The sequence below is a fragment of the Chelon labrosus genome, assembly GCF_963514085.1.
Source record: "Chelon labrosus genome assembly, chromosome: 10".
Taxonomy (NCBI): Eukaryota; Metazoa; Chordata; class Actinopteri; order Mugiliformes; family Mugilidae; genus Chelon; species Chelon labrosus.
Genome location: NC_140360.1, coordinates 4625974 through 4650035, shown reverse-complemented (window position 1 = coordinate 4650035; position 24062 = coordinate 4625974). Strand labels below are relative to the sequence as shown.

Here is a 24062-nt window from a genome sequence, read left to right as displayed (position 1 = left end):
AACAAAGGTTCACTTACGTTTGCAACTCACAGATATGAACAAATGATCATTTTACTTAAATACTAAAAGTTTTCTTTGTCTACTTTTAGGACTTGTGTGAAAATTCGCTGATGTTTTGAGTCATTTTTCTTTTGCAGAACGACAGAAAATCCTGCAGAGCGTAAAAACCTTGAAGCAGTCCTGTATATTGGTCCAGGGGGAAAAAACAAACAAACAGAGAATTAATATCACATTCACATTTTGTCATTTCGTACACCTGCAGCTGGGGGGAAATAGCCCTTGTCGTGGAAAGGAGATGAGTGCAATATGAGGAAAAACGTGAAGGGAAAATGAAATGATAACACGTCTCGTTCCCAGGTGGGGGACATTCGCGTTTGAGCGGCTCACAACTTCCAATTGGTCGGGAGGAAACTGGACACCCACTAGAGTATTATTCATAACAACAGGAACAGATAATAATAGCGATAAAAGACGAGGAAGGAAACAGAAACGGGTGAAATAATATAAAACACAGGCTTAATTGTAGAGATTTTTCAAAAGACGAAGTTGTCCCAAAGAATGATCAGAACCTTTTCATTACCAGTCAGTCGTTACCACAGCAGGTAGATGAAGGAGGAACACCTAATGACAGTGGCTAAAAGCACCTGAGCCAGAACAAAGAGCCCAGACTTGTTTTTATCTCTCTGAATAAAAACTACAGTATTATTGCAGATGTCAGCGCTCGGGGGGGGGGGTTGACGGCCGCGGTGCTGCTGCCTTCCGTGCAAAGTCTCGTCGATTGTCGATGAATGCTCGAGCTCAAATCCCGCTTCATTGAGTTTGAGCTGAGATGGAGAGAGAGAGGGTGGGTGGGTGGTGGCGGGGCGGGGAGGGAAGGGGGTTAATCTTCTGCCCTACGGCGCAACAACCGTCGTTGGCGTTAAAAAGAAGCGCTGCTAGTGGTTCAGAAATGAAACTGAGGGCGGCGGGACATCGAATGACACTTTGATTTTTGACGTATTTGTGCCTGCAGAGCTGTGACGGGACAGGGGGGGGTAGAGGGGGTCACCACCACTATGGCACACATGCGTGATCATTGGCATGTAGGTGAGCAAAGCGTGTAAATGTTAGGACGTGTAGTCGTATGTGCTTGACAGGTATGGTTTGTGATGTTCCCGTGTGTGATCTGGTGTCCCGTGAGGCCCCCCCACCACCCCCCCCACCACCCCACCACCCACCAAGTGTCTGTGGAAGCATCTCGAGTGGTTTGTCTCTCTCCAGGTTTCCAGTGTTGCCCAGACTACAGCGTTATAACGGTGCCGTCCTCCTCCAGGCTCCGTCTCTCCATCGCTCTGTCCGGCGAGGGCGTAGTCGAAGTGGCGTTGCCTAACGATTCGCTGCTGCTGCCGCCGCCGCTTGTGGGCAGCGTCCCGTTGGCGTTGGCGATGGAGAGGGCGGAGGAGGAGGTGGTGGAGGTGCGGAGGTTGAGGTGCGGCTCGTAGCGGGGCAGCGAAGGCATGCTGTAGTTGGAGGAAGCCCGCCTGATGGGCTCGGCCTCCCCCCCCGCCTCGATCACCAGGTCCTCGTCGTCTTCGTCGTCGCTCTCCATCTCGTCGGCGGGGAAGTTCTGGATGATGTGCGTCGGCACGGGGGCCGCAGCGGTGACGCCGCCGCTACCGTAGTAGCTGGCGCCGCTGTCCGACGAGCGTCCCGAGCTGCCGGACGCCGCGCCGCCGCCCCCGCCCCCGCCGCGGACGACGTTGTTCCGCTGGTTGGCGGGCTTGACGGTGATGATGAGGTTGTGGCTGTTGGCGATCATCATGTCCGTCACCTGGTCCAGGGACTTCCCGGCCACCTCGATGCCGTTCACCTCCAGCACCTCGTCGTTGACGGCCAGCAGGCCCGTGCTCTCGGCCAGCCCGCCGGGGACCATGCGGGAGATGAATATCCCCGGCACCTTCTCCAGCCCCTGCGGGGTGACGCGGACGCTGGAGCCGTCGCGGATGTAGAAACCCAGCGGCTTCTCCTGGCCGTGCTTGTAGAGCCGCACGCGCCTGTGCGTCTCTGGAAGGATGTCCACGTCGATGATGGACGACACGGGACGGAAGTCTCTCGGGAGGCTGATGATCACTGGCGGCTTTTTCCTGCTGGCGTCTGGTCGCAGAAGAACCGCAGAGAGGACGTTGTTCTTCTTCCGGGTCAGTGAATCTGTACCAAATGTCGAATAATCGGCTTCTTCTGCAAAATAAAGAGACAGAGGAAGTGGAGAAGGAGAAGTAGAGGACAAAGGTGGAGAGAAACAAAGAGGATGTTAACAAAAGCTGGTTGATTTCTCCGTTGCCGTCACGCTGAGCTCGTTACACATTAGACCGTTATTCAGGCTGACATCCTCTTGCATCACGTCGTTTAGGAGAATGAGTAACGCTTCGCTCTCAGCAGCCCGAGGCAACGCTGCGGGGCGTCTGTGCCGAACACACGCCACACGTTGATCCCCCGCAGCTCCCCTCGGGTCGGTGCGATACAAAAAACGCGGCGCCAGCCAAGTGGGCGCTCGCCCCAAACTCCCCAGTCCTCGTCTGTCTGGACGCGCTTGCCACCTACATACGCCGTTTACAGCCCTGCAGGTCCATGTGGTGAGCCGCATTATCGTTTTAATAAGCATATGTCTGGTGTCGCAGAGTGTCCCAACTAATCCTCTACTCTCAGCCCCCCCGGGATACGCTCTAAGAAAATGATTTTAACGATCCAGGAAACCAGGAAAACCTCATTAAGATTTAAAGTCCATGTCAGGACGGGCAAGCAGAGCAACAGCCGCTCAGAAAACGTATGAAAGCATCACAACAATGGAGCTTTCTACTATTTCCATGATGGTGTATTTGGAGCCAGGTTACTCTGGGGGCCCCGCTAAGAGTAGGAAGCGTTGAGAAGGAGTGGGGCCCGGCTACTTTCCTCCATACTGTCCTACAACATCCATAACTCTTGGTCGTGGACAACCGTCTCTACCTACTGAGACACAGCTGCCCTGTAAGTGTTTAACACACCTACGAGCTTGGTGTCATTGTTCTTATTTTACTTTCAGGACTACTCCTCTTTGAGTAATTGTTTCTAAAGGTCACATTAGATGCAAGAATATTTTTTACTGCATTTCCGCTGCATGAGCCACCAGGATGTCAAAAAGCACAGACGACCTTTACTACGCGCATTTTAAGACTGAAAACTATATATTTTCATGGTAGTGTAGACTTTAAACTAACACAGCTGTTACATCCAAGGCCAAAGCTGGACCTTGGCTCTCTAATAGTTAACCGACATAATACAAGCAGCTAAACATTAACGTCTACAGTCCATGTTGTTGTCAGTTCCAGGCTATTTTTAACATCCATCTTTGAGATGCGTCGACTTTTTCACCTTTTCCAAACTCCTCGCTTTTTTTAAAGTCTGTTTTTAGATGAAAGAGCTCTATAAATAAAGCCCGGGCGCTCTTACGCTGAACACTGAACACTCCTATCTGGGGAAAATAAACCGCCCCGGTGGCTGATAAAGATTCAGGGTCTCAGGTTCTGACAGGTACGCGCTCCCGCCGCCCCGCCCAGCCGCCGCCACTCCCCTCTGCATCCCTACAACCAAAACAAAAGGATCGATTGTCCCTGGAAAGAGAGGCGGTCTCGTGTTTCGGTTCCCATGAGGCACGAGTTTAGTGTATACACGTTTACGGTATCTGTGGCAGGCCTTGACTTTACGGGCCGAGAGGAATAAACAACCATAAACTTCCAACAGTTTTTATTATTATTAGTTTTATTTCTACATATCCTTGGACTCGCATGCACACGTCTCCCTCCGTCTGTGGCACACAGGGTTGTTTCTCTGCAGAGCACCAGTCATGCAAAGATCTCGCTCTTTCTAGACTTTTTCCTCCACCTCCAGCACACGAACAGCCAGACCTGACAACGGCGCTGGAGCTGAGGAGGGAGAATGGGACGGTTCCCCCGAGGCCCACCGCTCAAAAGGTGCAAACTCATGCACTCGCTAAAACGCACAGAGCAGCAAAGAGATGCAGCGGTTAATGAGCGCGCGACGAACCTGCGCGTCTGTGTAAACGACGTTTAAACTCGCAGACACACATTTGCACGTTTTATCTCCGGTCAGCGACGACGCCGGAGACCTAACGAACAGCAGCGATGAGAAACGTTACACCCCGTCCGACAAACCGTAGCTACATTATCAGAGCACACGAGCTCTCAGTCTAATTGGCTACTGGGACCTTGAGGCGAGTCAACACGCAGCTACAGTGTACACTCAGAGCCTCATTTACACAAATTATCTACTTGCTCTTTTTGTTTTTGTTTACACACGGTTCAAGAATATTTTTCCGGCAATACGTTATTTTTTTTATCACCCTGATACAATAGAAACCACTATATAAATGAGGAAAGGTCACAAACATAAGTGAATTATTCTCCAATCCAATCAAAACCTATTAATGATTTATTTCAGCCTGTTACAGTAAGTTATATCTAGATGCAGCGGAGCCACAACATCCCACCACCAGACTTTAGCTCTCAAGTCTTTGACCACACAATCTGAGCATCAACATCCTTTATTAAAAAGTTTTATTTTAAAAGTTTGTTCAGTTTGCCGTCCTGGCCGTGATGGCTTTTGCTCGGTAAACACTCGAAGCTCGCATGTGCTACTGTGTTTACAGGTACGCTGCCGATCTGGCTAATGATTAATGTGGAAGCAGATGTGAGCTATGAGGAAAGGAGATAGAAATGTTGTATAATGGATTTTAAACTTGTTCCGATCGAGTTCTAATCTCCCAAGCACAAATAAAATGAAACGACTATGCTTCAACCACCTTTAAGTGCTCTAACTTTGTTGAAATGTGATGCTAAATTCATGTTATATCAGCAGCCAATGCTACTTTTACTCCTCAAACTGTACGGCCCAAGATACACCTGCGCCACATCAGGATCGGCGTTTCCGAGGTATAATCCACCAACTCTGAATGCAAAGCGTGAAATCGTTAGCCACACACACGCTCGCCATGTCCCTGCACAGGTTTCCAAGGTATTCCAAGTATGCGCTGGCCGCTTTGATTTCCCACACTCTGAATAGAGCCGGTGAGCAGCGAAGGAAGCGAAGCAGTGGAGGAGAAAACGACAAGCCAGCAACACGTCGTCACGAGAAGAGGACACACACTAGGGCTGAAACGATTCGTCGAGTTACTCGATTAACTCGATTACAAAAATTGGTCGAGGCAAAAACTCTGCCTCGAAGCCTCGTTAAATTCCTATGACGCGCACTATACGCGCAGGGATCTGATTGTTCCACACGGACCGTTGTTTTGGAAGCACCTATGCAAGCACACCACTAGCGCGTGATACATTTTGAATTTAGTTGGCGCGATGGTGGAGAGTAAAGATGCCCATAAACGGCAAAAAATGTCTAAAGTTTGGGATCATTACATTCTAAAAAAGGAAGAGAACAAAGTGCAGTGTAAATACTGCAAAGTAGACCTGGCGTATCACAGCAGTACAAGCTCAAATGATCCAGCATCTAAACAGAAAACATCCACATGCTGTTTCACCAAGCGTCGCTGAAACAAGGTAACGTAACCTAAACCTATACATTAATGTTCGCTGATTTTAATCGCATACTGTATGTAGCGATGTCATGATGCGGTTTGACTAGATATGATGGCAATCGGGACGACCGGGCCGGCCGAAGGATTTACGCAGCGGGTCACAAATTGAGCGGCCTGAGCTTATCAGAATCATTGACGTTACTAAATTCTCCGCGAATAGCGGCCAAATACTCCCATATACTCTCCTATTATCACAAATTGAGCGGCCGCGAGGCGAACGCGACCGGCCTGAGTTTATCAGAATCATTGACGTTACTAAATTCTCTGCACCCTCATCTCTCTCACTCTTCCTCACGCACAGCACGCGTTCACAAACAAACACACAGGTTGCTAGGTTACCATAGCAAATAGGCTCACCCCAGAAATTATGTATTATTTGTTAGTAGCCTAATGGTAAATGCTGCAGGTGTAGAAATCTACATAAAACGGATATTTACTTTGATGTCAGGGCTAGATTACAGCATGAAACTTGTTGTGCATATTAATAAATTAAATTGCTTTTTGTTTTACAGTAAGTTCGCTTAACAGTATTGTTATGTAATCCTAATTGTTGGCACTGGCACTTTTAATGGGTAAATTGCAATACATGGGCTTAGTTTTGGAGCCAAATGTTGGAGTTGGAGTTCTCTGTTTTTTTGAGAAATAAAAGGCAAATACTTGATCATTTTACAGCCACATAATTTTCGTTATGCATTAATTGTTTTGGTTGTTTAAAAACGTAAAAAAAATATCCGATTAATCGATTAATCGATCGATAAAGTGCTAGATTAATCGATTACAAAAAGAATCGATAGCTGCAGCCCTAACACACACACAGCGACGCTTTGTCACTCCTCTCCGTAGCGTAACACACACACACACACACAAGCACACACAGACGGGGCGAGCTAACGCACGTCCACCCCGACGCTGAAAAGGCCTGCGACGACTCTTGCCTCAGGAGAGGAAACCACTTCACGGCTGGACACATCATTTCCGTTTGTTCTCCGCACACACACTCCGGGCGCATCACGCTCCAACTCTGGACTTGGGCTTCAGAAAGAGCCAGTGTTAATAATGCAGAGTCAGTGGGAAGCGCAGGCATTCAGAACATGCCACAGCTGTTGACTTCTAATTTTGCAGAAGACAGATTTCGTTTCACTCTAAAATCTGTAACAAAACCCAGAAAAACGACATTAATATGCTTCCTTCCAGATAAAAGCATTATACACCTGCTACAGCACTCTCATTACACACACTCTTACTCAACACCCTCAACAATCCATTACTTCCTGGTAACTGGGGTTGCTGCATCAGGGAAACCTGATGCCGCGTGCAGGTGATATAACATGTTGAGGAAGGAGCTACATGGCAGCTACACAAGCACATTATCAGCGCTGTTACCGCAGCCAACACGGTTGCTTCTACACTGAAGAAATGAACGTAACTTGAATCTTACAGCAGCTACTTACAGCTGACCAGTACAGTTACAGACGGAGGCCTTAAGAACATAATAAGCCACGTAACGCAGACATTTGAATCTATGGTGATTTAAATCGTAGCGTGCAAAGTCCTGAAAGTAGACAAGAGAACCCAATCAAACAAATAAAACATAAATATCATTTGTTTATACAGAAAAAAAGAGCCAATATTACATATCTGTGAGTTGCAATTGCAAGTGCACCTTTCCTCGAGGGTATAACAAGTTAATTTCAAATGCAAAATCTGTTCAGTAGTGTTTCCAATCAGTGTAGGGCATACGTGTCAAACATACGGCCCGGGGGCCAAAACCGGCCCACCAGAGGGTTTAATCTGGCCCGCACAGGATGAATTTGCGGATTGCAGAAATTACATTGAAGACATAAACTGCAATTTTTCCAATAAAAATAAATGCTATTCCTAGGGTTCACACAGATTTAGTAAGAGTTGTGGACATAACCTAGCCTGGTCGTTACCATCCTACGTTTCCGCCCAAAATTTGATTTCGGTCTGGCACGTTAGTCTGGCCCAATGTAACAGGAATCTGTCTCCGTAATGGGCGGATGCTTATTTTGAGGTTTAAAATCATTGGAGTTCCCTTAACCAATCAGCAACGTTTGGTAATGACGTATATTGTGCGCCGGAGTTCAGGCTCTTACGCTTATCACTTCCGCTTCCAGTTAAATAAATCAATCTTTTCCCAAAGCCAGTTGGAAGGAGAGCTACGACGTCCTTGCCGTTTATAAAATGGACAAGACAAGCCTCTTGTTCTGGTTTTAATTCCGTGATGCTCTCGAGAGTTGAGACAACTTCGCGGATGGCTTCTAGCGTCTCTTCCTCCGTCGCCATTGTTGCTATGCTGTTGAACTACAAGCTTCGCTGGACTACAAGCAACTCGGCAGGCGAGTTCCGCGTCATCACTCAAGTGTTCGCTGATTGACGCGGTTACACGCGAACCGCGGAAGTGCAATTTGGCCAGACTCCGTGCGAGACCGAAATCTAATTTTTGGGCGGAAACGTAGGATGGTAACGACCAGGCTAGACATAACCCAACACTGAGACCTAGAACCAAACAGAAATTGCATTTCCTTTTCTTAAGAAATGTCCAGTCATTAAATGTAAACATTTTCATAATGTTCTTCTTTGCACTAAAACAAAGGGAAGCATTTGGAGTTATAGGTAAATACGCTATCGTGTTATTGGTCCGGCCCCCTTGACATCAAACTGGGCGGTATGTGGCCCCTGAACTACAATGAGTTTGACACTCATGGTGTAGGGAGACTCAGGTGTCGTTCAGTGTCCTGTTTTGTAATAATAATAATTTGGAAAAGGTTACGAAACCATCTCTAAAGAGTCTGCATGCATCAAGATCCAACTCTGAATGGGCTAGAAATCCCTAGCCTGGGTGCCAGCCGAACTTAGTCCCGCCCACAACATTTGAGGTCTGGAAGTTCTGTCTGGCGTCGCTCCGTTGAGGCGCAATTATGCTCGAACAGGAGCTGTTCGTACCAATCAGATTCTCAGGGCGGGCTTTATACGATGATGGACAGATGATCAACAGTAACGTAATCACGTCACCAAAGAGCGCTTGGGTTGAATTTGTTTACAACAAAGATGGCTGCCGCTGGAGAACTGAGATGTGTAGATTCTGCCATCGAGTCTGTTCTATAAGATATCGACAGCGCATTAATTTTAAAAGAGGAACAGATCAATGCGATCAAGGCATTTGTTAATCGGAAAGATGTTTTTGCCGTCCTTCCTACGGGATTCGGCAAAAGTTTAATTTATCAGCTGGCTCCGATGGTCGCTAAGAAGATGGGACACAATTAACATACGTCACACACTCCGTTGCTCTGATTGGTTATACGTCTATCCAATTGAGTGCAGAGGCGTTTTTATTTCCTGGTTCGGTTGAAACACGCCCCATAATCACAGCCCAATGGAGCGGTACCAGACTAACATTCTGACTAGAATTGAGTACGGCTACGTCAGGCTAAGAAGTCCCCACGCTTCTGCAGGAAACGTTTAGTTGCCGTTGTTGCTGCACAAGAGGGTCACACCAGGTAATGAAAACAAGGGTTCACATACTGTCGCAACTCACAGATCTGCACAAATAATATATTTTTTTTGAGTTAATAAATGAAAAAGTTGAATATTTCTGTTTCATTTGTTTGACTGAATTCTCTTCGTCTACTTTCTGGACCTCTTAAAAGCAGATGTATATAGAAATGTAGAACATATCGAGGGATGCAAATGTTTTTAAGCAGCATGAATAGTTGCTACTGTTACAGTGGTGCAATGTTTACCGCTTTTTTTAGTGATAATAATGATAATTGTGTTGATTTAAGGCGCGCCCCTGAACTTTCTGATTGCACAAGTCCTATAAGTGGTCCATCATCTAAAAGCAGTTCTTTACAGGATGAATAGCTATCCATGAGAAACCAGTCACCAGAATCCACACGCGCGTCTCAAGGATCAGGCCCGAGAAAAAAAAACAAGACGACGAGCAGCTGAAGGTTGTAGAGTTTCTGGAAAACAGTTTGTTGACGACGAGCCTGGATGTTCACCACAGCCGGTGCCACGGTGTTCCTGACACTGAACGATACGAGAGGGGGGAGGACGGGACGGGGGAGTGTCAGCGCGAGCTCGTGTGGATGAGAGAAAACAGGAGTGGTGTTAAACAAAAGAAAGGAATGATAGAAATACAGCAGAAACGCAGCAAGGAGGAGAGAGAGAGAAAGAAAGAAAGACAGAAAGAAAGACAGAAAAAGAGAGGAGGTGGTGATAAGAAAATACTTTCAAAAGGAGTAAATTCCCGGAGGGTTGCTATTCCTGGTGTGGTGAGCATACCTCCCTGGCACAGCCCAGATAAAAGTTCCTTAATGCTGCTGATAAGAGAAGGAGAAAGAAATGGAAGGAGGGAGGTCAAAGAGAGAGCGCTGGGAGGAAAGGACGGAATAGGGGCGAGCGAGAGCGCTGAAGACTGGAGCGAGACTACGGAGTCCTGATTAGAGCTGGCGATCACTACTTAGCTCCTGATTCAATTCATTATCAATTCATTTAGAGATATTTCAGTTTCAACGCCATCTCAATCAGTTCTGAAAGAGACGTTGACGAAAGCAGCTTTGACTTTACTCTAGTTTTGCATCTTGCTTACGTCTTTGCTCTTGCGCAGCTCTTCTCTGTTGTCAGAGTTTAAGAATCCACTCGGCGCCCTCAAACGTCCCTCACCCCCTCACAGCAGCGAGGTGTTTGGGAAAGCGAGACGCTGCCGAGACTTGCAGAGGTGTGAGGCGAGCTCAAGCAAAGGAAGCCTCGACGCGTAACTGAGCCGACAACTTGAAGGATCGCTAATTAAATCCATTACTCAAAAGACTCCGACTCGTGAATATTAGCCTGCTTTCGGGCCTCATCATATAATCTCATCAGTCCTGCTTTATTACCTCGTTCTTGACGGGAGCCATCCGTCAAAAAAAATAAAAAAATAACCCAACTCAAGCCTACGCTGTAGAGGAAACCAGCTTTAATATAGCACAACGTAATGAACAATAAAGCATGAAGTCATTAACTGCTTTAATCCAGAGTGAATGCATTTTATTTGATGTTTACACTCAGGTAAAGGAGTTTTTCTCTGTGTGTGTGTGTGCTTCACTCTGGAAACTGCAGTATGAAGCAATTCCATCAATCTATTTTGTGCTGACACAGATGGATTTCTGCTGCCTGTAATAGCTCCTTCTCTCCCTGTAATCTTCACTCAACCTGTTCCTTAGTCACTCCGGTCCCTTCCTGTCCTAGTTCTGCCTCCATCTTCCTTCCCCTTGGTTGTACTTGAACCGATATAAGTCAGAATGTGGACTGAGCTGGTTGTAGTGGGAGTAGAGCTGGGGCTGAGAGTAGGAGGGGGCAGGGACAGGCGGTGGGCCGAGTGCGGGACAGGACAGGGGAAGGTTACTTTGGAATGCTGGTTTCAGTACTGGGTTACAGGAAGAGGGCGGAGTCTTAGGCTTAGACTTAGGAGTCAGCGGCGAGGTGGCACGGTCCGGGTCTGACAAACCCAGCCTTCGTCCAGGGGGGACTAGAAGATGGAGAGGACGGAGCAGCCGCGCGGAACCCAAGACTAGTTCTACAAGCCTGTCGCTGATGCATCTGAATAAGGACTTTAAAGGAGAGTGACGGAGACGGGGACTCTGCAGCCGTGACTCTTTCCTGACTACATCAACTGGCTCTGGAAGACAAAGACAGTCAGTCTACAGTTAGATCTGCTCACTAATGTTACGTTCTGGGCAATCTGAGTGCAAGTGTCCAGCTTAAAGTCTAGCTGTGAACACCCCAAGGACACACTGAAGAGACATTAGAGTGATCCGTTCTCAGACCACATTTAGAGGTGGTCTGGGACACATTTGACTTAATATCTCTGGTAGGGTGAACATACAACCCTGTGTCCATATTGCCATGTCACTGATGTGTTTACGTTGATGTAAAGGCGTCTGCGTAGAGTTTAGTTACACATTTCATCAATAAAGACTGCTATCTTCACCAGAGACTTTCCAGGTTATAATCTGAGCTTGGTTCAGGGCGTCTGGGCGGAGATACACAACAACTTGACTCGTGGGCTTTTGGCGAGTGCGAAAAAAACATGTCCCCGAGTCACGAACCAAACACAACAAACAGCTTTCTGGTTCTGAACACAAAACTGAGATCTGATCTCAAGTGCTGGCTGTGGACGCACGTGGAGACACATTTTAACACCAGGTAATCCCACCTATACTTTAAACTGGTGGTCACCTACAATCGCATCGCTCAGGTCGGATGTAAATAAAAGGTCTGACTGAGGTCTAGGACAAACTTTCAAGAGCCAAGATGAACTTTTAGCAGACCGCAACGGACCTAAAAGGATCTGTGAGACGTGTAATCCACTTTAACGGAACATTACTTGAAGTTTCACAGTGGGGGAAAAGCATAGAGGTGTGAGTTATAAATTGAATAACGGCTGAATTCCATTTGGCGGTTTCAGTTTCAGGCGGCTGGTGCTGTTCATGCCGGCTAACTGGAGCGATCGCTGAAGTAACACCTGTTCTTTTCCTACTGGGGAAATAGCAGAAAGCTTTACTTAGCTTCAATGTGCCTGATGCATCTTTCATTTTGAGGCTCTAAGAATTTGTCTTTTTTAATAATATATGTAATAATATTGATTTGACTGTAGCGACAGTATATTTAAAGGGTCCTTGGTGGATGCGTTCGATCCTTCTATCCATACTGGATGAGAATATACATTCAAAACGCCATCCCTGTGGGGAGGGAGGACAAAAATCTAGCTTTAGATAATGGGGAAATTTCCTCTTTGTGGTTCTAATGACAACACTTCTCGCTGAGCTGCGGTAGAAGGATGGTAGCACAAAGCAGAAAGTCTCTCAAGAGAGCCAAACTGGATCCATGGCAGGATGTAAGGACCGAGCTGCATATTTAGAGCAACGCTAAACATTATGTTAGAAAAGGATCTCTTTACAGCTACAAGGAAAAAACTGATCAGTTTATAAATGTATAACAACTCAGAGCGTAAGGGGATTAAAAGCGACTGAAGTGCAAACAGTGACAGTAGTTAGGGCAACAGTGTTTGGGGAGCTGCGTGTCAGAGCCTGCTGACTGACTGGTGCGCAGCCAGCCAGGGTAAATAACGCTGGAATGGTGCGCTGAAAGAAAACAGGCAGATAAGCGTATCAGCCGTCATGATTCATATACGATATCGCCGCAGCCACGCCACGGGGAATGGAAAGGAATGTGTTTTAATTAAGGAATATGAAAGAAATATACAGCACATCTGTGTGTTCACGAGCCAAAATCTAAAAGTGGTCTCCAACTTTCAAGCTCATGAAATTCATTCAGAAAATAATAACGTGTTACACGGTCCTCTCTTTTCTATAGCACAACAAAAAAAGAAATAAAAAAACTACAGACATGTACGAAATGTTTAAACTCAAGCTTCTTTTTTTACTCTTGGAACAGAAACAAAGTTCATTAATTAATGTTAACCTGTCACACGTTCCTTCCTGTTCCTCAGCTGCATTTTTCTGTTTATCTATTTTAGTTTAGTAGTCAACAGGTCACTTTGCCCACTGCCTCACCCTCACCCTCACCCTCACTCCTCCTGGTGCATACTTCTTCCCTCCTTCACATTTATTTTTTTCCTCCTCAGAGCTCCGACCGTTTCCTTCCCTGACCTCTATTCAATCATCTTTGTGAACCAACTCTGAGCTAAGAAATTCTGACAGACTCCAGACTTCAGAGGCTGGACTCCCGTCGTCTTTACTCTTCCTCCATCCTAGCCGCCCTCCCTCCGTCCCTCCCTCCCTCCCTCCCTCCATCCTCTCGCAGCCTGCTCAGAGTCTCATTCAGTCAGGTTTAAAAGGTTCTGGCTCGTTCCCCCCTTCCTTTCTTTTACTTGCTCTCCATCTACACCCCGTGCCGACTGAGTCTGGCTCTGGAGCCCAGCGTCCAGCCTGGCCCTGCTGTCCTGTCTAATCTAGCCAGCAGACGTGATCAGAGCTTGGCTGCATTCCACGCAAAGTGCCCCGTCCCCTCCCTCCGTCCCTTCCTCCTTCTCTCTTTCTCCATCTCTCTTTATGTCTTTCTGTCTCTCTCTCTCTCTCTCTCCCTCCCCGGCTTGGGCCTCACTCTGCATTCCTCCCCCGTTAATACTATTCCCACTATCCTCCTCCCTCGCTCTCTACCTCCAGTCGCATTCCTATCACACTTACACTACTCCCCCCCCCCTCCCCACCCCACCCCATCTCTAATTACATGCCTTTGCCTTAACAATGCCTTATACATTACTCCCCTCTCTGGTACTGTTTACTCTCTCTCCCTTTCATCCTTCCATCTCTCTTATCAGGCCCAAGTTATGTTCCTCCTCCTCCGAGCGTACCACCTTAAGTGCTGCGAGTCTATCGTTCCCTTTCCTTACTTGTCGCACACACAGAGAGGCATCGTGAGGAATAATTCATACACCCCAACATCCTTTACACCTGATTGGCACATTCCTCTTGCTTTAAACTAGGGCTGGGTATCTCTACCGACTTCCTGATTTGATTTGATATGATATCAATTCATTTAGAGGTGTTGGGAGTTTAGAAAGAGATTTTTACATAACTAAAAACTGATTTGTGGTATTTCTACAATAGTTTACCTTTAGTTTCATTCATGTTTTTTTGCTGTTGTGTGTAACTGTTTTCATATGAGTGATTTTTGCCAGTTGGTCAAAGCCTATGCCCCCAGTCAGACTATAATTAGTTGGTGTCCTCATTTTATTTTTTCGTCTTCCAGCTTTGTATTTGAGGCAATCAGTAATATAAGAGTGTCTGCCTTTGCTTTTACTGTATGTCATTAATGGAAACTAAATACAATGAGTGTTAACAGGTGTATAAATAATCCAGTAAAATGTTGAGCCACCTTGATCAACCCAATTTATTGGACTTAATCCAGCCGCTAAGTGCACACGTGAACCAGGAGAATAAATAAGAAAAGAAAAGCCTCTCTGTGATTATCAACATTTCCATCTCTGTCACTTTGTACCTATACGGTCACTCCCTTACATTCCTTAACAGACTGAGCACATATTGCTTATCACACTCAGAGCCGATGCCTTGGTTTAGAGGGTGGGTAGACTTTGTATTGGAACATGTACTTTCTCATTGTGCATTTCCATTTCTCTGGACGGATGACTCATGCGCGCTGGTTACTCATTACTGAGGCAGTCTCCGCTGGTGTACGCAAATCCAAGCATTCCTGTCCCTCTCTTCCCCTCCGCCTTGCAGGTTAAACATTATGAGTCGTCCAGGACTGAAACCGCGTGAGCGCCGAACGACGTCACCAAAACAAACGAACGAACTCGCTGACAGACAGGACGACCGCTTTAAAAGCTTGCCACCGCTACACGGATGACAAGCTGCGGTGTCTCTAAGAACACAAACGGTGTTCTGGATAAGTGATAAAGGTAAACAGTGTCAAACCCTGGAAAATACCTCTTATGCAACTGTGTTTGCAGCCAATCAAGCAGAGTCTGGGCGTGTCTCACAGTTTCCCTGGAGATTTGCAGAAACTACACCTGAATGCAAAGCTGAATATACAGTCAGTTTATCATATGAACAAGCAGGTTGCAAGTTTTTAAACCCCAATAGAACATATATTAAAAGTGTAGTATTTAAGTTTAAATGTCAACTTGAACTAGACTCATGAAGATTGGAAAGATCCAATATCGGTTCAACATGATCGGTGGATTTAAAAAAGTATAACGACAGAAAAGACACAAAAGTAAAACTACATGCAAGATGTGAAACTAGAGATAAAATACTGTAGCCTGGTCGTTACCATCCTACGTTTCCGCCCGAAATTTAATTTCAGTCTGGCGCGGAGTCTGGCCCAATTCGCCTTTGGCTAAGCCCCGCCCCCCTTAGTTACTGTTGCTACGTCCGACATTCTCTTCTGGGCTGTGGTTTTCTGGTTATCTATAAGGCTCTGGTATCAACATGGCTTATGCTGTGACAACTCTTCCTGCTGAACTTTTGTCAAACTTTTATAAAGCAGCAAATAAACTGTCAGATAGAAGCAGGCAAAAGGGGCTACAATATGCGTTGGAAGGCCATATTCAGGACATACAAGTGAAACGCAACGAACAACAAGGCATCCAAACAGAGGCAAAAGCTACCGGTCACAGTCAAAAAGTGAACCACCGCATATCCTATTAATCGAGACGGAGGCTGGGACTGACAATATCAAGGAGCAACACTGTTCATGCAAAGCTGGGTACGTCTCTATTCACTTCTGTAATCGTTATTACGAAGCAAACGGACTAACGTTACGCACGTATAACGTTGTATTTCTTCAGCGTGTGCTAGCGTATCAACAACTATGCAACTTAAGCTGTAACGGTGATGTTTTGGTTAGCTCCACAGGGTTTTGCGCGCACATCATTGGGCTTATCCATACCCTGGATATATACCGACAGTATAGCCTGCCGAGACCGAAAATACGAGACGCCTGCGTTAAAGTCAATGGAGCGCTGTGGAAAAGTGTCGGACCCCTGTGGGAGCTCTCTTGGCTGTGATTGGTCAATCTACATTCTAGGGTGTGGCTTAGCCAAAGGTGAATTGCACTTCTGCGGTTCGCGTGTAACCGCGCCAATCAGCGAACAGTTGAGTGATGACGCGGAACTCGCCTGCCGAGTTGCTTGTAGTCCAGCGAAGCTTGTAGTTCAACAGCATAGCAGCTGAACTCCAATGATTTTAAACCTCAAAATAAGCATCCGCCCACTACGGAGACAGATTCCTATTACATTGGGCCAGACTAACGTGCCAGACCGAAATCAAATTTCGGGCGGAAACGTAGGATGGTAACGACCAGGCTAAAAATACTGTCGACATGCCACAAATCTCTGGAATCACTTAGTAGGTTGTTTTGTTCTCAACAGCTGACACAGAGCTTAGCAAAAATAATATGAACCAGGAAATATCTCTTAACAGCTCTAATCATAATACTAAACATTAATGTAGCTACAACTACAGTACTGCTTTAAAGTTTTTGCACGATTTAGAATTATTTATGTGTTTATTTATGTAAAAATGACCTAAAACGTCAGTGGACTTCTGTACTGCAGACGACTGAGCAGCAGTTGCTGAAAACATTTCATAAATTTTCGTTTCATTCATTTTTTTTTTAATTAATAAATAAATGCACTTTATCATCGAGTCATTTTTATGCAGAAATGTAGAAAATTCTGACGGTCGCTCATCATTTAGATGGTTTATGCTGTTCAAATGCTCGCAGCAGCAACTCCCAGCATGCTTTGCAGATCCCATCAGCACTTAAGGAGACTCCGCCACTGTTAATCCACCTATGAACAGGCCTCTTCAGCGGCGCTATGACAACCAGTAAACAGTGGACACGTCTGCCAGCTGAACAGTCATGAACACATTGTCCACAGATGGGGGGGTGTGGGTGTAGGGGATGCCCAGCGCTGCTCCGTTGAACTGGCGAGCAATTTTTAAAAATGACTGGCACAAGCACTCACCCTGTTTCTCAGCAGGGAACAATAAGACACTAACGGCTGCTCATGTAGCGCCGATTCAGAAACAACAACAATGCGGGCTTTATTCAACATTCGAGAAGCAGACCACAACAATACAACGACATACACTCAGAGTCCAACAGCCGACCCCGTTTCCATCCACAGAGCCATCTGCACGACAATGAATGGACAAAACCCACACACACGAGCACCGCGGCTGTGTTCGGTCTGGATTCAAAGTCTTCCAGACAAATAAATTGCGGAGCTAAAAATAACCTTCGTGAAACTGAACTGTGCCCAGATCTGCGTACCGAGATTTCAGTGCGGTATTCCCGTGAAGGCCACGCAGGAATAAACTTTGGCCCACACACCACCGCCGCTTTGTTTGAAGTCCTGCTCTTACGCAACAGCGAGCGATTCGGTCACATCTGACTACTGGCCACCCCAGACATTTTATATAATTACCTCACCATCTCAAAGGACAAAGTAGGACTATGGACTATTGTGGGATAACTCCGGAGCCAAGAGCTGAAAACTGATCAGCTGTCTTGCTCCTGTGTAACCTGTAGGGCTGGGTCCCAACTTCCTGAACTGATCTGATTCAATATCATTAATTTAGACAGATTTCAGTTTCAAAGATTTTAGGTTTTAGAGATTTAGTTTATTACCACAACATTTTACCTTCACAAACACACATAGCAACAGTAATCTAGGAAGTCATGACACGACAAGAAGTAGGAAACAAGAAGATGGTCAACAAACCAATCAAAAAGCCAAGAAAAAGGGCCAATTTGACATCACACTATGGTTGAAACTTCCCAGATAAACAACCCGCGTTTAGAGTTTAGTGTTAAAATGTTCCTGCGTCGGCGCCAACACTGAAAAGCCATTACCTTTGCTAGTCTAGAGCCATCATTACAGATAATAACTGGTGTCTGCAAATCCATATTAAACCATATAAGCTGCCAATTTGCTACATCCGCACACTGCAGAGGCTTTTAAGCTGGCAGCAACTGCTCAGCACTACGGCGGAGCGGGGAGGAGGCGCAGACAAATCAGGAGTTGCGGCAGTTGTAAAAGCAAGTGTTCTGCTTTTATTCTAGTTTTTATTTTTTTCCTACAAGGACGTGTGAGCGGGTGACCGTCGCGCGACACCTGCTTTGCCTGCATGTCCCGTGTTTTGTTTTGTTTTGTTTTGGTGCAGAAGTGAGCCCCAGCGTGGGGGGGGGGGGGGGGGGGGGGGGGCGGGCGGCGTCTGGGAGCGTGTAATTGAAACATGGTCCCATGCAGCGCTGCACAGTGACCCCCACTAATCTCCCTCCTGACAAAGTGGCTTAGCTTCTATAGGGTCATATGTTCACAGCGAGACAGCTTACACACAACAGAGCACACACAGGCCTGGGGGTCCTCCCAGCATTCAACAGGTGACGTTTAGCATCTCAGATTTTAGAGGCGTATGCATTTCCTTGAACAAGCGCAACAAACAAGACACATTAGTATAAATTTCAGCTTTTAGAATTTGTCCATTTGCTGAAAAGATAAGGAAATAATCTATGATACCATGTTCTTGTAATAGCAGCACTTTTATGCACGAGATTTACTGGAACCAGTGAGAACGATTACCAGAGCCAGGAAGTGAGGAAGTTATAAACAAAAAGTGTCTTTGCAGAACTTGAAACCCTTATTTCCACAGCAGACCGCCGTGCGTCGGTAACATTCGAACTAGACAAAGTTTCCCCTGGGCAGAGTAATAAACAATAAAACGGCAAATATTCTGCAACTTTTTTTTGTGTCCAGCCGCTACAGTGAAATGTTGACTGCACACGGCTGACCTTCAGCGATGTGGGTCAGAACTGGGACACCAAAGGACAAAGCTAGAGGACAGAAGTTTAGTGGTTTGTTTACAATCACAGCGACAATGACGGCAAAATACGAAAAACTAACACTGTAGCATTTCATAATTGTGTTTTGATTTGTTTTTAAGCGTCTCGACAAACTAGACAAAGCTCCGACTATTTCTAAGACGTGCGCTTCGAAGCTTTGTTTGTGGAACAGGTGGAAACCAGGGACCTATCTTCTCTCTTACCTTTCCTTTGCAGGAACAGCCTGAGCAGGGGGCTGGCCACGGAGATGGCCTTGTGGTAGTTGTCATCGTTGTTGATGGGCAGCAGGTCGCCGTGCACGTCGGCGTAGCCCACCAGCAGCTCCACGTTGGGGATGCGGTGCACGTGCTGCAGGAGGCCGTAGAACTCATCGAAGCGGCCCGGCTTCGACCGATCCAGAGAGAACCGACGGAACTCTGCGCCAAACTGGAAGAGGCGGTCACAATGTGAGCACAATCACACGAAGGACGTGCACTAAAAGACACTTTAGTAAAGGGTCTGAGGTTTAAAGCTGTGGCTAGGAAGCATACGATCTTCTGGCAGCCCATATAATATCAAAAGCTTTGTAGCCTGTATGCGAAGAGTCTTTCATCCGTGTGCAGAAGCTAACACACCACCACATGTGATGAATTATTAATGGCCTCTTTGTGGTTAGTGTATCTCTAGGTTTGAGGATGCAGAACAGCTCAAGCACAGCTTTACTGAGGCTATGACAGCAGGTTTGTATGCAGCTATAAAATAAAAATAAAATAAATTGTGTGTTTTCACCACCTTTGCCACAAAACATCTTGATGGCTTATGACTAATGAGCGTGGTTAGCCAAATGCCTAATCTTCAGGCAGCTGCAGAACCGCCATTGTTGATGAGAAGTACCGGTTGTTGTGGTTACTGTTGCCGAGCGCTGACGAGCCACAATTCTCCGTCAACCTGGACACCTTTAGCCTGCCTACCTAGCTACCTAGCTAGCTACCTAGCTAGCTAGCTACATCACCGCCTGTCTGCAAGTTTGTTGAACATTATGTGGACAAGCAAGAAGGGAACTACTGGGGACAATGTTTTGTGGACAGAAAGTAGAACTGTTTGTTTTAAAATGAGAGGAGAGACGTTTGGAGATGAAAAAACGCTGCGTCGTTCCAGCATCAGAACCACATCCCATCCATAAAACACGGGGATGTCCTTGTTTGGGCCTGTGTTATTGCTGCATCTGTGCCGGGACAGCTTGTCATCGTTGATAAACCAATGAATTCTGAATTATACCAGCAAATATCACGACATCTGTCTGCTGTTCTGTTCTGAGGAACGGGCTAAACTTCCTCCAAGCCGTTGTAGTAGACGACTGGTCAGCAGTTACTGATGCACAAGGGGGATTACACCAGATACTGAAGACAAGGGTGCTTTTACAACTCGAAGACGTGAACAAAAATGATTAATTTCCTTAAATAAATAAATGCACACGTATAGTATTTCTGTTTCACTGGTGTGACTGGGTTCTCTTTGTCTTCTTTCAGGGCTTGTGCGAACATTTTCCAATGTTTTGAGTCATTTTAATGAAGAAATTGTTGAGTTATCACTGCGTTATCAGATAAATCCCAAAAAAAATTTAAAAAAATGTCAGGACGTCTGTCCGTGACGCGAGTCTTAAGAAACACCGGGTCTCGCAGCAAGATAACGACAAGTCGTTCCACAAACGAGCGTCTAAAGAAAAACAAAATGAACGTTTCAGACCATAATCTAATAGATATGCTGTGGGAGGATCTGAAGCAAACGGTCCACGCGAGGAAACCCGCCAACATCTCAGAACTTAAGCGGTTCTGGACTGAATAACGGGCTGAAATACTTTTAAAAGCCACCGTAGATGAGGCTGCACAAGGTGGGGTCACACCAGATACCGAAAACAAAGGTTATAAAACACGGATATGGTCAAGTGATTCATTTTCTTGAATATATAAATGCACACGTGTAATGTTTCTGTTTTAATAGTTTGATTAGGTCCTTTTTGGTGTAGTGACAGGACATGAAACTCTGTGTAAATTGGTTCTAGAAAGTTGCCTTGTTGTTGTTCTTTTAACTACTGAGCAACTTGGTCAGTTTCAGCCACCACATGTAAATTAGTCTACAAAAAAAAAAAAAAACAGGTTATGAGAAGTAAAAATATCCCAAGGGCCTCATTCCTCAACATGTGTGCCGCTGACAACCTGTCGCGGAAGGAGACATGCCACAGACCGTATCACACCTGTCCACACGGGTGGATGACAAACATATAATAAAAAAGCTTATTCCGACATAAATTTGACATAAACGTTGTGTGACATGTATAAACTTCCCCCTTCTCTCCAGTGATAAGCTAAGATGAGAGGCTTGAGGTAAATATTTGGTACATAAGCAAAGGGAGAGGATCGGCGGCGGAGGAGGCGGTGACAGGTGACAGTAGTCAACCTCCACCTTCAAACTTCAACCAGCTAAAACTTAACCACGAACTACGCCATCGTTTAAAGTTTTAAATACTTAAAGCTAGTTTTATTTTTTTTAAAAAAAGAAAAAAAAAACAAGCTAGTAAAAGAAGGCAAAAAAAAAAATGTTTAGCTTGTACCTTTTTGTGATATGTGCGACACCGTAAAACCGCCATCAAGCCACTTAGCAGGCTAAATTAGCAAGTTAATAACGGCTACCACCTAAAAGGCTGGGGAGGGGGGGGGGACTACATGACACTAGATTAAAACGAGACAAAGAAGCGTCCATATCCACCTTGCTCTTCACCTCCACGGCACTCAGAGAACGGTTGCTCGGCGCTCGGTTGTATTTGTTCATGTTTCGCTAGCAGCGGGACCGCCGCCGGAGCACTACTCCTCCTGCTGCTGCCTCCTCCTGCCGTAGCCGTTATATCCCACAGAAAAAAAAAAAACCCGTATGTGTCCAACGGCTGTTTTTTTTTTTTTTCCACCGGTCGCACAGGTCGTCCCGTCTGCGGTGTCTCTCTCTCTCTCTCCCTCTCTGTCTCTCTCTCCTGAAGACTGCGACGACAAACGGCTGTCAGACCAGCCTGGCTCGGCTCGAAAACTTGTCTCCTCTCATAGTTGCAGTTGCCAGCGTCGTTTCAACCTCTCTCACTCCCTCACTCCCTCTCTCTCTCTCTCTCTCTCCCTCTCTGTGTCTGTGCCTGGAGAGCTGGAGATTTCAAAATAAAAGACTCGACCTCTCGTCTGTCTCCTCGACTTCAAAATAAGAGCCGCGAACTTGCTCCAAAAATAGACACCAGACAAAAACAAAACATTACGTGTCTTTTATATATATATATATATATATATATATATATATATATATATATATTTATATATATATATATATTTATTTATTTATTTTTACGTTTCTAATATATATATAATATTATCACGTAAAAAGACAGGTATCTGTAAAGAATTATTTTATTAAATTATTTTTGTTTACTTTTTAATTGCTTTATTTTTCTCTACTGTGTTATTATTTTCCCCATTTGAGTTTTTTCAAAATGTTATATTATTTAAAGAGCATTTACTTTTTTAGATCTAATGTCAATATGTCTGTGAAAAGACGGTTACCTGTATATTATTATTATTATTATTATTATTATTATTATTTTCTCTACTGTGTTATTATTTTTTTTGTCCCATCTGATTATAGCTGCTTTATTTATTTATTTATTTATTTATTTAACTAAAGACAAGCAACAGAAACACTCACAGGACAAGAACAAAACATTTGGTACATTACGTCTACAAAACGCAGGACGTTAAGTCATTTTACACTTAACTTACATTTAAAGAGCATTTTAAATTTTCATACGTTTATGTCAATGTGTCTGTGAAAAAGACAGACACCTGTATATAATTATTTTATTATATTATTTTTGTTTATTCATTCATGTTTTTCCCCTCAACTGTTACTGTTATGTTATTTTTAAGTTTTATTTCTTTATTTTTTGTTATTTATGTCATGTGTAATGTTATGTTAACTTTATAATATTCATTATAACTTCTTTAATGTCAGTTATTTAGCAGTAAGAACCCCTCGGAGGTAATGAAATGAGCAGTGGTGCATTTGATTTCTCTTTTCAACATTTTATTCATTACAATATTGTGGTATTTCTTCTTCTTCTTCTTCTTCCTCAAAAGTCACATAATCTGACCTTAAACGAACAAACAAGAAAAGTTTCATGAAAATGTCTCAGATGGACAGAACATGTGAAGTGTCCCAAACACGGACAGCAGCTTGTATCTTGTTGCATAGCGACCTCTTCTGGTCATGAGCCATATGGACCTGCTGCTGCTACTGCTGCTACTGCTACAGTCACTTGTAACCTTAAATAAATGAAAGCAATTAAATGTTGATCATTTATTCTCAAGCAAGGCTATAAATGAGTTCAGGGTGCATGTGATGCAAAAACCCATCAGCCATGGCCTTAACACCCCGGGGCAAGTTCAGTTTTTTCTCAGCATTTTCTAAAACCCAGAAGAATCACCAAGAATAAACGCTGATCTGAGTAAAAATAGAAAGTAGAATAAATAAAGTAATATAAGTGGTGAGAGAGCAAATAAAAAAAGATGGCAGCACATCTGAACCACAACTAGAGATCAATCATCACAGAAGCCAACGCATCATAAAGGAACCAATCAGTCACAATTCATTTCCACAAGTTGTTGAAATGTTTTTTTATTAAGGCACTAAAATTTTATTATCATTAACCAAGTGATGCGTATTTAATGTTATTCCTTTAAGACTCAGGAATAGTCTAAGGCTCGATCACGGTTCCTATGTGGTGAGACAAGAAGGAGGAGGCCTTTGTTGTGGGGTGAGATCACATGCTACGTCATACTAGCAAAGAACACTTCAGAGAGACTTTCTTCCAGCTGGACATGTGTCGATGACCTCTGACCTCTGGCGATTCCGCTGATTAAGCCTAGAAGTAAACACATTTTTTATAATTACCAGAACATTTTCCACCTTTCCACTCACCAGAAGCGTGTTGCCCTATTCCTCGCCCGCCTGTTTTTGGTCTCTTCCT

The 24062-nt window shown here is 45.0% G+C and overlaps 1 protein-coding gene across 1 annotated transcript; it reads right to left on the bottom strand.

Moving 5' to 3' along the window:
• Positions 1-1242: 1242 nt before the first annotated feature.
• Positions 1243-22284, bottom strand: pard6b (par-6 partitioning defective 6 homolog beta (C. elegans)). Its single transcript, XM_084553422.1, has 3 exons — positions 21770-22284; positions 19228-19450; positions 1243-2217 (listed from the first exon to the last, which is right to left on the bottom strand). The coding sequence occupies exons 1-3, from the start codon at positions 21830-21832 to the stop codon at positions 1280-1282; spliced, it is 1224 nt and encodes a 407-aa protein (XP_084409548.1). The 5' UTR covers positions 21833-22284; the 3' UTR covers positions 1243-1279.
• Between the last annotated feature and the right edge of the window lie 1778 nt (positions 22285-24062).